Source organism: Labrus mixtus, chromosome 10 (genome assembly GCF_963584025.1).
Source record: "Labrus mixtus chromosome 10, fLabMix1.1, whole genome shotgun sequence".
In the NCBI taxonomy this organism is placed as follows: Eukaryota; Metazoa; Chordata; class Actinopteri; order Labriformes; family Labridae; genus Labrus; species Labrus mixtus.
The window spans coordinates 8837533-8855666 of record NC_083621.1 but is presented as its reverse complement, the minus strand read 5'-3'; the positions used below and the strand labels follow the sequence as shown (position 1 = coordinate 8855666).

The window sequence follows — 18134 nt, the reverse complement described above, 5'->3', positions numbered from 1 at the left end:
TTTAGCAGATTTATTGATTCCCACGGCGCATTCTCTTTCATTCTTACATAATACGTCCTTAAAGGCTTACACACTGGAGTCTCCTAAATGTAACAGTGATATTAGGTCGTTGTGTTGCCTGCAACTTGACAGTTGACAAAACTTTTCTCTCTGTCGTACTCTGTCCCACTTTTTTTTCTGCTGTTATTCGGTGGGTTTGTGCCCACTCAGAGGAAGTGTTGTGACACACCGATCTTTGCTGGCGGCTTTTTTAATGAGTGCAGTCCCTAATAAGGCGTAGGTTTGCCTGGCGCACATAGTGTACCTCATGGCAGGGAACACATCATCCAGATGCGGCTAATATGGAGTAAGCATTGTTTGAGGAAGCAGTAAAAGCAGCAGCCACTTTCCCCACCCCAACTCCTGAAACTGCGCTGCCAGCTGCGAGGAAACTAAATTAGCCCGCTGTTACGTTTTTAGTGTGTGTGTTAGGATTGAAAAGGAAATAATCACATCAGACAGAAGCCCAGTGGGTCTTAATCTTAAGACATGTAAGTCTACTGATTAAACAGTGAGCAGTAAGGCATTAGTCCAGACCTGTCCAGGTTTGTTTACACAGAAGCTGATCCCACTGTATCTGTGCAGAATATAAAATAGCCGACTGGAGGTGGCTCTAATGCCACCTAATCCTGTACATCAGGATTCATCTCCCCTCTTTTCTTTACCTTTCTACAGGAGCGTCAGGGAGATGGACGAATCCGCTGCACCTGTTTGTCTTTGCTTTGTTTCTTAAGCCATTTGCAGTTCACTTTTCAGACGAAGATGAAGCTGTCAATGCAGTTGGATACCGGAATATAATGAAATCCTTCACACAAGGCCCATCCCAGACTAAAGATTTACATAATCGAACCTGATTCGTCAGTTTTTGTGTCGACTGATTGTCGCACAGGCACACACACTGACAGCCGAGTGTGTGCGCATTCAGCGACCTCAGCAGTCACGAGTGCGCATCTGTCAGACCACCAACAAACAAACGTTACATCCATAAAGATCCACAGATTGCTTCAAATAAACTCTGCTGCTCGCTGCACTTTTGATGACACCTCATAACAGTCTATAACAGCCAATGAGAGCCTTTGTTGAAAGGTGGTGCCTCCCCCTGTTCTGACAGCTGTCCGCTGAATGAACGTGACTGTGCCAGTGACTGACATTTCTTGTATTTCTGTGACGAACAAATTGTCGAGTATTCGATTATATGGGGTCACCCCTACTTCGCACAGACGCTGCTGTCATTTTCAGTTAGTGTTTCAATTTTTTCTATCATTTTCCTCCTTCCATCTGCCGAGTTCATTCTTTTAAATTCATAGCAATTTAGCGAAAGGGCAAATAATGTCAAGGATGAAGAAACATCGACAAGAGGCTACAGCTATCTATGCTAGCAGCTCTTTTAGGGTCTGCTTCAACAAAATACATCCTGATACCAAATGTTAACGTCAGTATCGCAGGCCCTACATTTCAGTTGTCTTAAATTATGTTCCCTCGCTCCTTGGTCGAACTGGATGAGGTCCTGTCACTGTCACCCCTCGTAGGAAAGGGGGATCATCGAGAAGATAGGAGGGAGATGTGGTGAGCTACAAATTGATTGGATGCTGCGTTGGATTGTGGATTGGACTTCAATGAAACAAAATCACCAGTTTGATAGAAAAGACTGACCTTAAAACAGATACTAAACAGACACTAAACACATGACACGGAATAAATATACAGCACATCAGTGATATGATGAGCTTTAAGATTCAAGATGTGAGATTCAAATAGTGTTTGACATGAGTATTTATAACAACGATGACTCATCTGGGATTAATGTAATGTTAGTGAATCTGATAAGCATCAAAGTTTAAAAAGAACTCCTCAGTCTGTGGCCAGGGAAGCGTTCTTGATTATCACCTCTATCTGACATAACTTCCCTGTGTGTCCACATTCTTTTCTCTGTTGAATCCATTAAGCTATTCTTCCCTGTTTTAAAGTTAAGTGCCACTCTGGTGTCATAAATCTCTTTGGAAGTACCCCCGAGTGTGTGGAGTCAGAGATAAAGCTGTCAGAGTAAATCCTTGCATCTGTTTGAGGAGATCATGTCTGAGAGAACAAAAGCGGAGGGAGGGTGTGTGCAGTGGGAGAGTTCTAGAAGTGGTCAGTTTGAGGCAGAGAGGATTGGGACCAGTCAGAGACAGCTAAAACAAAGAGAACAAGAAAAAAGTAAGGCGGGAAAGGAGGCAGTAGAGACTGATGGGAGTGGAATGAGCTCAGAATTGATTCAAGATGTGAAAGTTTTGGTGTCAGTGAGAGGTTAAGAGCTGTTCTGAACCTGGATCAGTCTTCACTAAGTTTGGATGGAATCCACTCTGGCCAGTAGAGGACATTTAGAGTTTTTGAGCTGTATGTTGTTTGTGCTTGTGGTCTGTAATTGGAATTTATCTGCTCTTTGGCGGGGATAACACAATTTACTGAGGGTGGCTATCGGCTACTGTAGATTTGGATTATTTCCAAACCCCAGGGTGATTATAGACTGACAGTTAATAAAAAGATTTATAATTGGGGCATTCTGGTGGCCCACAGATCACGATGCGAACCAAGAACCAAGACCTTTGTTGCATTTCATACACCATCTTTTCTTGCTTGCTGGTGCTTTTCTTCCTTCATGCAATTATCAAACAAACACGAAGTGACTTGCGCAGATGAGGTAAACATTATCCAATCATGTGGTTCTGGTCATATGAAGTAGTATTTTGAACTTTGAAAGGATACTAGTAAAATTAAGATAATATCAATACCTGTTTCGATTTCATGGCATAAAAATATATTATTATTAGTATTATTATTATTGTTATATTAATATATTATTATTTCTTGTTTTTGTCAAATTTAGATGATGCTCTTTTGCTGGAGGCAGCTTTTGGTCAAAGTTTCCTCTTGAAGTTGTTTTTCTTTGGTTCTATTTGATCATCAAAATGATAGAGATTCTATCGTTTTAAAACGTGATATTGAAAAGTATTTAAGTTTCGTAAATTTCGACAACCCCAAAACTTTCTTCGACGACCCCAAAACCCAAGATAAGACTTAAAGGCCATGAATTAAACAGGACACAAGGTGAAGATCATAAAGTCCTAGATCTTACTGGAATACTTGGGTGGGAGCACACAGGGAGGTTAGCTCAGGATTATTGCAAACACCTTCATAATGGAAAAGCTAAAAAGATCCAAAAATGAGCAAAAATGTAGAAAACAACACAACAAAATTGCTGGATATTGCTGATCCCATCAGGACAAACAAAGACATTCTGTCAAAAGAAAACAAGGGGAGATTGTGAACGGGGTTGACCAATGACAAAATCAGGGGCTGGTGGGAAATGAGCCCAGGTGTGGAAAATTAAGAAACCAGGAGACATGAGGGGAGGAAATATAATAAAGGAGCTATAAGACTTTAAATATTGCAGACACACGTCAAATTAAATTTAGAGATAAACTATTTAAAGATACACTTTTATATTGCCTACATCTGCTCATTCAACACGCCTTTGGACCTAAATATAGTTTTCTGAATAATCTATTTTATTCCAAGTTTGTTTTCTCATGAAATCAAAAATAAGTCAAGCTGTCAACTTCTAAATCATTTTCATAAACATGTTCATTTATTTTATTGGTGGATAATTCAAACTGGTGGTTTGAACAATTGTTATTTTAAAGATGAACAATTAAATGACATAAATGAGAATTTGATTCATAGGAGTAGATGGATAATTCAGTTCCTGATGCTATTGTGGTGTTCCACTTGTGACAGTTGTTAAGACAAATACACAGTCGAATCAAGACTGATGAACATTACAACATCATTAGACGTATTCATGTTATTTATCTGAAGTGAACAGACTCGCTCAAAATAACGCAACATCGTGAAAAAGAATCGCAACATCAGGGGAATATAGAAGGAAAAAACTTGCTTCCATTTTTAAAGTTGAGTGATTGACAGCATATGCATGATTTGCACCGTGCTCACACATGTCACTCACATCATTATTCTCTGTGTAGGTGGTGAATAGTGACTGTCAGTCAAGTAGAGCAAGAATAAAAATGTAGCTGCATGGCTCATTGTGTTTCATTATAGCTAGTAATACAGTAGTGCTACTCATTTCCACAGAATAACAAAAGAGAGGCAAATAATTTAATCTTGACATTGTGCAGGAGCTGAAGTAATGACGTTCAGACGCACACTGGCTCCATGTCACCCACCTTATACAGAGCCAGAGGTGAGAATGTAGAGAAGTTCTACTTTGTGATTTAGTTTTGTAATGATTCAATTTCTCTGCTGTCAGATTGAATTATGTGAAACACAGTTTGATGGATTTATTTCATACAGTTCGGTTGATTATTATGCATTATATCATCTTACCTATTGAGCATAATTATTACTGCCGATGCAACTTGTGGCTATATTTTATCAGGTGTTATCAGATCATTAGTGGATGTTATAGTGGATGTTATGTGACTGGTGAAATGTGATGTCGACTGCATTGTGGTGATACATTAACAGAATTAAATAATAAGAAAGGACAGATTGTGTGAGCTGGATCTGTTCACAGTCATGACAATTAAAAGAACAACTCTAATGATTTGTTAAGATATTGATATAATCAACATTTTTCTTGAGAAAGAACATGCTACATTCACCTCTTTTCATTCATCATTCATCATTCTTTTCTTTGGTTGAACTGGACTTTATTACATTTGAACTTATTAAATGTTATAAAAAGATCATGTTACCTTTTTCATTTTTAGAATTTTAATATAAATCAGCTTTGACAGAATAGTCTTAATTTGTAATCGTGAGTCACTTGATGTGATTCAATTTTTAATTGAACATGAATGTGTCTGACTTTATGCGTAACACCCCAGTGAGAGCAGTGTGAGGGTTGTTCTCTAACAATGCCTCCTCTGTTGTATCTCTGTTTGGTGTTTCCCAGCTCAGCAGTACTCTTGCTACAGTCAGTGCACTGCAGAAATCACTCACTAGTGCTTTTGTCAAAACAAACACTCCAGCATCCAGTGAGGCATTCAGAGGCCATGCTTAATGATGAGCATTTTTTTTTTTTTGGACGTGTTAGCGGACTTCCTCTTCTCTTGTGCAGCTCCAGCTGTTTTAAAGCTAGCAGTTAGAGTGAAAACTTTCCACAGTCTTTTTAATCATGACTACCCGGCTCTTGTCTAGTGCAGAAGAAAGCTACGTCTCCTGTGTGTGCGCACAACTATCCGGGAAAGCCCATTTAGCTGTCCTTAAATTTGTAGCTGTAACTCTCCAAATAGATAAAGCATCTGGTCTGTGGTGGCAGCACAACATCCAGTGAGGTTTTTGCCTCCTATAAATGTGATGTGATTTCCTTTCTTTCAAACTTGCTGTTGAAACGGCAACCATCAATTCTTCAAATCAATCCTCACAGGTGAATTTGGATATACATCTGAACTTAGAAGAGTAGACCGTGTGCCTTAGGTCTGCAAACACCTTAAGTGTTAAATGAGTCACACCCACCCACCCACCCACACTGGTTTCAAGTTAGTTGTTCATTTTGTGTCATCCTGAGATGTCGGACTGATAGTGAGTTCCCTTAATGGTAACTTCTGTTCTAAAAGAATCACAGACTCCATTGAATTGGCGTGGTGCAAGCACATTTTGTCTGTGAGTTAATGAGTGTCTACACAGGGCCTTTTGGGAGCTTCTTTAATAAGAGATGAATATTCCAACAACTTCAACCTACTTCTTGCTAATTATAAGTGAAATAAACATATTATAGAAAAAGGTGTTTCAGTGCATCTCATGCAGCATGTTAGGGGTTTCTCTTAAGGTTAAGGTTTCAGGCAAAGGGGAAAAGTTGTGATATAAATCCAGCAGTGATAAACCCATTTTTTTAGGAGCCGCCATAGGCTTTCCATCCAGCAAAAAAAGGGAATCTGCAAGCTATATTTTCTGTTTTGTCTCCCCTATATGATAAATGATGAATAAAGACGTAACCACCTATCAGTGTATTTAATCTGTGCAATTCAAGTTGTTTTTGTTGTTGATTAATGAGTGATTTTTTTTATCACACGCTTCCCAGTGTCATGATTAAAGAGTTGGAAACCTCTTCATAGTTAATTGCAAGTTAATTCTAATCCATGTGTGCAACTTGTTGGAGGCATCTTGTCCTTGTGTGCAGAATGAATAATGAAATGGAAAACTAATGACCTGCTCTGTATGTAAGCGATGATATGAATCGTCTAAGCTGCCATCCGGAAGTCTTACAAAGCTCTTTACAAACAGAAGAGGATGCAAAATCACATGAATTGTCAAAACACAGAAGACAAAATGAAATGTAACATATGGTCAAGAGTAAATCAAGTGTCATTAAAGGCATATTTTAGAAAATATGAATGAATGTGTCCATGTGTTAGCAAGTCTATATCTCAGTCATGTTCACACGTGTACCTGCTTCTCTCCCCAGGTCAACACAGCCATGCATGAAGCCAAGCTGGTGGAGGAGTGTGATGAGCTGGTGGAGATCATCCGCCAGAGAAAACAGGTCATCGCTGTGAAGATCAAAGAGTCCAAGGTGAAGTATTGCCAACGCTCCTTCATCCTCTTCTGGTCTCAGGTTAGGCATGAGACTTTTTACAACTAATATTTTGATGAAGTTAAACTCATGATGCGTGGCGCAGGTTAAATCCTCTTTGATATGTTTGATAGAGCATTAAAAGAAGAAGACAGGCAAATCTGTTTATTATGCTGCATCGAAAAACTTAATATAGCTAGCAAGTCAGCCACTGGTTAGCTAGCAGTAACTAGCTGCCTGTGTAGGCCTACATGTTGCAAACACAAAGCAACATTATCATCCCTCTGAATGTACCATAGCTATGTTTAACTGATGAGTGAAAATGAAGATATTCACTGACATTTTACTTCTTATTCTGACTGACAAACTCCTGGGGGAAAAAAAGTGTTGTCAGCTTGCGAAGTGTGTGTGTGGTTTGGTGCTGGTAGTGTGACAAGAATTTGTAGGAAATATTCTACTGACCAATTGTTCTTTGTACTTTTGTACTGCTGCTAGAAACATTGATGGGAGCAGTGAGAGTGAATCTTACGGCGAAACAAGCAGCACACGTTCCAAATAACCCAAACAATTAGCTTAAATTAGCTTATTAGCTCCATAGAGCGGCAGAGATGAAGAATAATCCTGTGTGAGTCGGTGACTAATTCAACAGTGCCCATTACCATGATTCAGTGCTGATATTATTTATAGATAGAGAGGAGGTTTAATACAGAAACATGTCAAGGTTATCGAATTTGTTTATGTTCAATGTTCAATGGTAGTGATACAGTGTATTTGAGCAAAGACAAGCAGCAGCACATGGAAAGAATATATTCCTTTTGGTCTCTCGCTGCTAGATTTTATAAGGATGCCTCTGTATTTTTCCAAAAAAAGCACTCTCCCACATGTAGGTAGCCAACATGTGTTTGTGTATGGGAAGACTCTGAGATAGCAAAAGAGCCAGTTATGACAGTACTGGGCCTTCTATACAAAGGAGTGTGTGTGTGTGTGTGTGTGTGTGTGTGTGTGTGTGTGTGTGTGTGTGTGTGTGTGTGTGTGTGTGTGTGTGTGTGGGGAGACGTGCCCCTGTGTGTATGGTACGAAGTCTCCCCCTGAGAACGCAGGGTGTCAGGACAGAGGTAAGTCCTCATTTTTCCCTCCCAGAGGTGAAGTTTTAAGTGCTTGTGGAAGAACTCCGAGGCTGCAAAAAAACTGAGCTCTGTCATACAGATAAAATATTTTCCAAACACTGCACACAAGGTCTGAACAAGCTGTGGCATTCTTTTGTAGAACAAGACTGTGTCAGAGTGTGTCCGCACTGATTGCAGACAAAGAGCAAGGCTGCTTCTCCTGAGAGTCTGGCTCTGTGAAAGGCTGTCTGGTAGAGGCTACGGAGTGAAATACACCAGAGGAAGGCTTTTGATTGGTGGAAGCCTGCAGGTGATGTGTTAATATTGAAGGCTGAAAGGTAAAGGAAATGAAATTTGAGAATTTCAATTATCACAGGTGTAGTAAAATGGGTTTTAAGAGCAGAGGAGAAGAGGGGAGACCACTAGAGATCACATTAACACATCTTGTTCCAGGCGTTGCAACATTCCTGCTGCTCTTCTTTTTTGTTTAACACAGTGTCAGAAACTAAAATACTTAGAAGTAACTCTGCCACAGAGTAACAGGATTATGCAGGCTTGATCATGGTGTGCAGAGCTCTGCAAGGTGCTCCCATCCTCTCTGTCCTTAACCTCCCGCTAACAAGCTCTGTCTGTCTCTGAGGAGGCTCCGCAGTCGTGCCTAATCTCTCCCTGCCCAAACAAACATACTCTATTCTCATTTTGCTGTGTGAACGTCTGTTGTTATTGTTTGGCTCTGCTTGCCTTCCATTCTTTTCTCCCTATCTTCAATCTATTTTTTTTTTTGCTCCTAAGAGAATCTCAGATGTGTTTGAATATTTGAGTTTGTCTATAGTATACTAAGGTTAAGGCTGACATAGTCTAGCCACACATCACCAGAGTTCAAATGAGTCTGAAACCTCTCAGTGCCAAAGGTTAAAAAATGAAAAAATGACTCTAGTAGACTATCAAAAACTGGTGATATAGCTACAAAACATGTTGCTGACAAAAAATGAGCTAGCTACTAGCTTAGCATAGTAGAAAGACTGTTTACAGGTGAATTATCTGGATCTATTCAACATAACCAACTAAGCTCCCCTGAACAGTACCAAAACTCACAAATGCACAATCCAAATCTTGTTTATAACATTAAATTATATTTTTCATTTAGAACTCAATTTGGACAAGTACTGATGGACTGGTTTATATTAAATCTAAAGCTAAGATTGAATATTGATTGTCATTTTTGATTGTCTCTTGATTAGATACTGTTTACATAAGATGAGACACACACACACACACACACACACAAACACACACACACACACACACACACACACACTGAGAAGCTCCGCCATATTGTTCATTATTCTAAGAGAGATGAGTAATCATCTCTAAAATTGTTGTGTGCAGCATATGTTGCTAAATAATAACCGATCCATTAAACGTGCCTCGCTCCTCCTCTTTGAGTTATTAACAACCTGATGGTGTTCTTGAAGGCGGCTTATATGCTTCTTCAAAGGTAAAGCTCTGCCAGCTGAAGAAAGTGATTTCACATTAGATTCTATTTTAAATTATTTTTTTTACAAGCTATTAACTAATTGCCACCCAGTGTTTTATTGTGAATTCTTCTTAGAATAATTCAAACTCTAAAAGCCAAAATGTCTTGTAGAACATCTTAATGACTAATCCTTTCAAGGCACTCGTCTTTGGGACGGTTCTTCTCTTTTCATTGTTTCGAGATTTAAGTGGTTAGTTGTTAACAGAAGTATGCTTGAATAAGACAACGACATTATCTTTCTTCAACTTCTTAACTTTTCAAAGTACAACGCAGTTTTCCTTCAATCATTATTGCTGAGATGCTTTTTAACTCCATATGAAAGCTGTTTTTTCTTAGTCCACAGCTCACCTTTTGTTGACAGTCTTGAGGCTCACAAGCAGGCTGTGTTTTTTGTTTTTTTCCTGTGGAGAGTTTCATCAAACTAAGTTAATTCTAGGAATCCGGATATGAGCCGTAATGAAGATAAATGGATTAACTTAGCTTCAAGTAGGCATAGAAGGGCTTCCTTATGCTCTGCTGAAATGAAATCAAACCCTTTGACAAATTACAGTCAGGGAGGATTGCATTACACAACTCAGTCTGTGTTTACTCTGACCCCCCCTGACTGACTCTTGATATGCACAGCATTGCTTTTATAAAGGTGATAAAGTAGGATAATGCAGGCTTATGTGAGTTTTTACAAGCCTGACTAAATCTAATTGAGGTCTCTTGTTATTTTGGCCTGAAGATTTAAAAAACTCACTAATGTTTTCTGACAGTGTGAAACATGTTTGTGGATAAGGGGCAGTCACGGTGAGGTATATCTCGTACTTAAATCGCTGCAGCCTATTTGAAAGTATTTCCCAGATATAGGGGGTTCTGGGGTACTTTCTTCCCAGAATTAGAGCAGTGCATTGAAACAATTTGGAAAGTTATTTTCAGCGACGGGAGATGAGCATAAAAGATCAATACCAGCAGAGACTGCCTTTGTCTGAGAATTGGAAGACGTGATGAAAGACAAAGTATAGCTAAAAATTCCTGCACTGTGGAAGAATGGGGTGTTTGCCTTTGGCTACACCAGAAATATTTGTATTCTGGTAAACTTGTGTTGTCTTTATTATAGGACAAATTGAACAGTCTAGTCATGTATTCCTTTTAAGGTTCACATAGAGGGAATACACGCAAATTTGTGTCGAAACACAGCAACATGATGTGTGTTTCCGTGTGTGTGTGTTCCAGGTGATGAAGCTGCGTAAGTTGGCTCAGCAGATCGCAAACTGCCGCCAGTGTCTGGAACGATCCAGCGCGCTCATCACACAGGCCGAACAGAGCCTGAAGGAGAACGACCACGCCCGCTTCCTCCAGACCGCCCGGAATGTAGCAGAGAGGTGGGTGATGTCGGTGATGCTCTCTCTTTTAATACCTTCCTGTTGTGTGATTCTTTCACTTTACACACCAAACGGCTTGTTGGTAAAAAAAAAAAAAAAAAACATAGTTTTTAAAATCGGATTTTAGATTTAATTTCTTGTTATACACAGACACACACTGTAAGATACTAGGACATACAAACATTTTAAATTGTATTAAGAGACAATGTTTAAAATATTAAACCCTCTGCCCTACAAAGAGATCACATATATTGGCTTTTATTTCTTTTCAAAATCCAATCTTAAGAGGCTAAATCACAATTAAAACAAACCTTTTGGAGCTCCTGCGATCAATGTCAGACCTCTGTGAAAAATCATCTCTGGGCCTGGCTCTGCAGTTGCTCTTTCCACCTGAATTCCTCTGTAATGCCTTCATCCCACCTCCCAACACGGGCCAGAAACTTTCTAACCTTTTCGCTCACGCAGACAGTTTGTTTTTTTTGTACGGCGTTTTTTCAGTACTTGCCCTGGCTGAGTATGTTGAGCAACTAGTTTCTCTTCACTGAGGAGCAAAAGTCTTAAGGACTAGTGCCGGTCGCTGCTCCGCTCTGTAACCCTGCCAGCTCTGTGGTTCAGGCTGCTTCCTGCCACAGTTGGCTCACTGATGCTCAGAGCAGAAGTAGAAGGGACATGTTTCCACAAAGCTGTACACAACAGTGGAGACAGTTTGTCAGTGTATGTCTGGCCTGTTGGGATTTGACGGATCTCTGGGTTAATATACTACTATGTGATTTATTGTTGTGCAGGTTTGGGATTGCCAGACCTCTTTTTGATGTTCTGAATATTTCTAAACTTTTTTTCTAACTCTCTACTTTTTCCCCCCCTTCAAACCCTCTGTCTCCTTTTTTTTTCCATGACCATCTTCCACCTCTACTCCTTCTCTTCTCTCCTCGCAATTTTCCCCCGTCTTCATCACCTTCCGTCTTTTATTGCTCCTCCGCTCTTTTCCTCTGATCACCTCATCTGACCTCCTGACCTTCCGCTGTTCGCTCACCTCGCCGTCTCTCCGCTGACATTTTCTTCCATTGACCCCCACACCTTGACCGACTAAAGGGTTGCCATGGCGACGGCCTCCTCCCAGGTGCTCATCCCTGACGTCAACCTGAACGAGGCATTTGACAACTTCGCCCTGGACTTTTCCAGAGAGAAGAAAATTTTGGAGGGGCTAGATTACCTAACAGGTGAGAGCTGTGCTGTGTCCGTCTAGTCTAGAAGGTCAAACTTCATTATTTAAATTAAATACTGTTTTGTTTTATAATGAAATGTTGTGATTTCTTACATGACAATATAGTTATTTGCAAGTGAATTAAATTCTCAGAACTATTTAAAGATGTACTTTATTAGTCATCCTTCTTGATTCATAACCTTTTTTTAATTTTTGTTAAATCCTGTTGTCGTTTCCTTCACATGTAGCTCCGAACCCTCCCTCCATCAGAGACGAGCTGTGCACCGCCTCCCATGACACCATCACTGTCCACTGGACATCTGAGGACGAGTTCAGCGTCACCTCCTACGAGCTGCAGTACACCATCTACACTGGCCAGACTAATTTCATCAGTGAGCTATAAGCACACACATACACACACGTACTCTTAAACACAGACATTGCTGTGGTTTGTACATAATGGTAATACAGATAAGGCATCATTATTTAGGTCTAACAGTGAGCACATGTTCACACAGTTTCATATCGCAATTGTTTTTAATCAAAGTTAAGCCAAGAGGTGCTATCTTAAAGGATTAATTACTAAATACCAGCACGGTAACTTTAACAGCTAGAGAGCAACAGATTTTTATTTTTAAGTAAACAGCTTTTAGAGAATGACTGGGATACTTTTTATAGGAAAAAATAAAACAACCCTCTTCATGGAAATGGAAAGCTAAATTCAAAGAAACTTGTTGATTTTAATACATTGAGAGAATTCGCTGCTTCAGCTTGATTGGTTGTAAATGACCAGTAGCTTATGTGGCCGATGTTTTAGATTTTTAGTTAAATTGCTGAACTGATGTTGTTGAGTCAGTTCTCGGACTTTTAATATTAAACAGTATATACTTTTTTAGGCAACATTTCAGCATTTGAAATCTAGCAGTTCTGAGATATGGTCAAAATGATGCCGTCTTTGTAAAAGTTGCATGCATTTTTATTTGGGGCCTTTTTGCCTTTATTTGATAGGACAGTGGATAGGGGCAGGAAATCAGGGAGAGAGTGTGGGTAGTGACATGTGGGAAGGAGGCGTAGGTCGGACTTGAACCCGGGCAACCTGCTTGGAGGATTATGTACATGTATCTGTACATGACGCACAACATAACCGCAAGGCCATCTGCTCCCTTAAAAGTTACATCATTTGACCTAAATTAATTGAAACTTATATTTTCGGGGGGCAGAGAAATGAACACAAGTAAAGGATGTACGCATGAGCACAAATACTGGGCACACGGATTTCTCTGCACTTACAAAAAGAAATAAATTGGGGCAGCACAAATACTTTCTGTATTGCTCAGTCTTATTTTCACAAGTTTAATATTTGATGCAAACCCTTTTTGCATAACCTAGATTTTCTGTCCAGCTTTAGTCTTTGTTGTTTCCCGTGCTTTTTTCTAATCGAGAGATCGTGCTGAGTTATTGAGAACACTTATTATAAAAATAGGCCACACAATGCAGATCACAGTGGGATGCTTCGAAGGGTTATCGCTACTTAGGTTAGTGTCTTTTTACTTGTTTAAGCCAAATGAAAACTGCGGAACTGGAGAATGAGAAAGTAAAATCACTACTGCCCTCATTTCTATCTAAAACAAAAGTACAACATTTTAGAATATCTTTTTTTCATTCCCTGCCTCTATTGTTACTATTGTACCACATAGAACTGCACTCACATGGCAGTTTTTCTGTCTTTATGTAGCACTTTATGTTTAGGCTGCTAGCTAAAGGACATGAGGCTCTGAACATGTCTGAGACTTTAAGGTCAACCCAACAACCATCGACACCGATGTCTTGATATATATACTGTATATTTCCCGCCTTTGATTTTTTTTCAATAGTTACATCACTCCTACAGTTGAAATTCCCAATGTGTAATAAATGTATGCATATATTATACCTGAAAAATACAGCAAAATCTTACTGATATATTTGCAACATTTGGGCTTTGGCTAAATAAAAAAAAAGTATAGTAATGAGCCTTACTTAAATTGTATCTAAATTCAGACAGTTTTCTAGATGTGATTTACACATTAACCAAACATCTGGGCTCCATTTACTTCTCAGCATTACATCTCTATGTCTACACAAATAAAGGGACACAAAAAGACCACATTGGAGGAGGAGGGAAGGAACAGGTGAAAATCAGAGTAGATAATTGTTACATAAGGGAGCTGAAGATGAGCACTTAGAACTGATGTTAGGATGAAACGTTTAATGTACATCATTGTGCATATTCAAGCTTGTACACACACACATACCTGTGCCTCTCTACCTTCCCCTTCCCTCGTTGATCCTTTCATCTTCCTCTCTCCTCTCCCCTGAGCAGTCTGACATTTCTCTGTTTAAACTGAGCAACTCAAGTGCCCCAGACATTTGAAACATCAGGATACATTTCAGCTGTTAGTCTGAGTGACTCAGATATTCAGCCGAGTGCTGCCACATAGTCCTCGGAGATTCACAGGAGAAACAGAGAGAAAGAGAAACCCATTTAGGCTGCCATTCCACTTCAGTTTTTACCATTGCATTTCCCTCTGACTTTTCAAGTGGCTAAATGCTCCCACTTGAGTGCAATCCTGTCCCTCTCTTTCACTCTTTCACCTCCTTCTCAGACTTGGCCAGCCTTTCCTCGTTGATGTAGGGGAAGGCTGCGGGGTCTTTTGAACCATGCCACTGCAGGATCATCCAAGCTTAGCAGCAGAAAATAGAATCTCAAGTAAAAAAAACAAAATAAAAACATAAGGAGAGTTGAAAAGAAAAAGATGACAGTGAGTTGAGATGTCTCCACTGTAACTGAGTGGGTGCTACATGTGGTACTTTGCTAGGTGCAAATGTCTCCTTTGTTTATCTGCCAGAAAGCGTCAACAACTATCCACGTATGTCGTGCATCCTCTCCTCTGTCAATATTTGTTGTTCTTTGCACAGTCTGATCACATGGATCCTAGCGGCAACCTCTGTTGCTGAAAAATGAAGCCGAAGTTTAAAATCCTGCATTCTGTCAAGTGTCTGCTCGAGGCTGGCTGCAGAAGCACCAGAAGTCACATACACACCCGTTCAAAAAAGCCAGTTTTTACAGCAGAAATTACCATGTTTACAGCCTGCTTCAAAAAACTAAATTGGTCTGATTGGCTCATGTCAAAATCGGCATACACTGTATGGAGGGGGTGTTGATTTTATGAAGGATAAACGTTATTCACAATAAATAAGGTAGGTAGCTGACCTGATTGGCTGTGGCGTAACGGTGTGTCAACAGGCTTAAAACTCGTCTCAGCTCCAGCTCTTAGCCTGTCATTATGTTGAGACAGCATTACGAGCATGGCAACCGCCATCGATGGGACTCCAAAGACCCCAGATGGGTTACATCACTCAGGCTTCGTCCATTAATATTCACAGTCTGCAGGTATCACATGAAGTAGTGTCGCCTCTTTATTCTACATTAAACTCTCTGACACTAAGGTTGATACATCTTTTTTTACACTGTTGACTCCTCCCAGGAAGAGCAGGAATATATGACTCAGTTAGGGTTGTTCTTTGATAGAAGACGGTTAATCTGGTGTCAGCATTATTCTCATAAACTGTATAGTTTAAAAAAAACTAGTACGTCCTATACATTAACTCAAACAGCCAACATGACATATATGTAAATGTATATGTATATATACATTTACATATATACATAATAATATACATACATATATACATTGAATAGGTCTGGTTTAAGGAGCTAATGAGGCCAGTTGTTTCCCGTCTCTTCACTAAGCTAACCATTTTCTTATTTATCATAATCACCTGAGAGTGGTACAATATTAATCTTCTCGACTGACTGTTTTTCTAAAATTAAAAAATTAAAATTAAAAAATTAAAAAACAGTGTTCCCAAAATGTCTAAGTTTTGCTTTGATTTACTTTAAACTTCAAAGTGTGGGTTTAAAAAACATGAACTAAATAAGGTGAATTCTATGCATCTTCCTTGTTTCCACAAATGCAGCAGCTTCTCTGCATGACAGACTATTGTAAAAATGCTATTGCTTCTCCATCATGGCCTCCAGTCAAAAGTCAATACTCATCCATTTTTGGCTGTACAGCCATTAGTTGTTTTTTTTAATCCTTTCCTCATGGCCCATGGCTATCATATTTATAACAGCTACCCTATAAAACTAACAAAGCGTAGAAGCCAAACAGCCTCACTATAGCCTCCATACTCGTTTGTTTTCCTGCAGCTGAAGCAGCTTTACTGTCGCTGTCTGAACTCATAGAAGTCCAAACCACCGGCTCCCACCTCCACATGACTTTAAACAACAGTTTCACAATTTCTGTTGTCATACATGTACAGTATGTACATGCAGAAATAAATGTACCTGCTGACTCCAGCTGACAGCTTCATCTGTCCGTGGTGTGTGAAGTATTCATTTGATTATAAGAGGTGAAAGCAGGATCCAAGTCAATGTTAGGACAGCCCAGTCTCTCTCTTGCAGGGCGCTTGTGGCTTGATGGTTGGTGCACGCTCCCCATGTGCAGAGACGTGTCCTCCAGAAGGGCAGCCCGGGTTTAAGCGATCTGTGGCTCCTTTCCCGCACGTCATTCCCCACCCTCTCTCTCCCCGATTTCCAAAATTAAACCTAAAGAAAAATCGCTCTCTTGCTTAGACGATGGGGCATCTCTCAGAAAAAGCGCAGGATTAGTTAGTTGAAATGATGAGACTTCAGTATTGTATTGCATCATCAAAGAAAACCCTTCTTTTTCCAGGATACTTTGAGTTTCTGTTTTTTGTTTTTTTTTTGTGACACGGACACACACAAACACACGTAATACCTGGTTAGACACAAGCTGATATATTTCCTGTTTCCCTTTTCTTTCTTTTCACATTCAGTCCCCCCCCCCCCTTCACACTTGCATCACAATGCTCTCCAAAGCAGCTTTGCTAGTGTCAGAAAACTCTCTTTTCAGCGGCAGAAGTAGCGATTGGAATATTTCTGTGTACTGACCTAATTTGATTTAGCTAAAAGGAAGAGGAGCTATGAAGATCAAAAGCTTTAAAAATGGAGAGCAGTGTGAAGTCCTTCTCCCTCGTCTTTCCCCTGTTCCTCTTGCTGAAAGCCCAAACAACATTGTAGCCTCCCTATTTTCTCTATAAAGGGCTCAGACGACAGGTGGGAGGTGTAGTTATGGAGACAACAAGGGAGACCCGTCGCAGTTTAGCAGTGTGCTTGCTTTTTGTGAGGAAATCGGTGATAGAATTTCATAGTGGAAGGTTGATGCTTGTAATGTAAGGTCTTGCATATAAACTTCCTTCACCTAGTACATCCTCTCTTAGCTTAAAGGTAAATAAACTCTCCATGTTTTTTTTGTCTTCAAAAGCCTGTGGATCTCAGCAGATATGTGTAGCCTTCACTCTAACTTTAACAGTCCTCTCCCCTCATTCATTCTTAAAGCCGCCTCACTTTTAAAGGCCGTATTTGCGTCCTGTGAAGTATTTATATTTACAAGCAGACTCCCAGACATTACTTATGCATGCCGTTGCCATCTTGTTTAATAATTCACCGCGCATCCTCACCAGAAGGGACAAGGCAGGCATGGCCCTGAGAGCTCCTCTCCCCCTCTTTCCCCTTCTATCTGTACGGGGGGAGAGAAAAAACAAAACAATGAAAAGGATTGTTGTTCCAACTTCAGCACTACAAACATTAACCTCAACTGTAGTGCTGCTGAACAGGAGTGCTTTGTTTGTTTTTGGCAAGGGTTTTATATGAATGTGACGGGAATTTTTGGGAAAAAACAACATTTTAAGCATGGCGGTCAGTGGCTCTGCCTCACAAAACAATATCTGTCTGGTGTTGTGTTGGCACATCACAGCAGGATTAATCAACATGTTTATGAAGTTCAAGGTTTATCTAACAGGGTACAAAAAAAATCATTAATATTCATTGTGTCGTTCCGCAAACTAGCATATTTACTGTGGCTGGAGATGCTCCAAACTCTGCTACAGAGGAATTTTAATCAGCCCTATTCACCTGTCCTCTATGACAACACCAATAAAATGTGTGAAAAACACAGCCACAGTGCAGGAAGTGAGACATTTCACACTGTCTGTTTATTTCACACTTCAACTAGAAGCATAAGTTCAGTACATGTATACAGTACTGTAGCACACTCAGCTAACTGCGAGCCTTTTCTATCAGTTTTAATATATGTACAGGTGTTCTCCACAAAAGCTTCAATAACAACTCTGCCATCTTTAATCCAAACTTCTCCGCTTTAGCAGCACTTTCTAAAAC

At 39.9% G+C, this 18134-nt stretch overlaps 1 protein-coding gene across 3 annotated transcripts in view; it reads left to right on the top strand.

Moving 5' to 3' along the window:
* mid2 (midline 2) overlaps positions 1–18134 on the top strand; it is a 131706-nt gene that overhangs the window by 96381 nt on the left and 17191 nt on the right. For all 3 annotated transcript variants that reach the window (XM_061047975.1, XM_061047974.1, XM_061047976.1), the window contains 4 exons: positions 6509–6616; positions 10478–10626; positions 11719–11846; positions 12079–12222. In XM_061047975.1, the coding sequence (XP_060903958.1) occupies positions 6509–6616; positions 10478–10626; positions 11719–11846; positions 12079–12222 (529 nt within the window). The remainder of the gene's footprint in view (positions 1–6508; positions 6617–10477; positions 10627–11718; positions 11847–12078; positions 12223–18134) is intronic.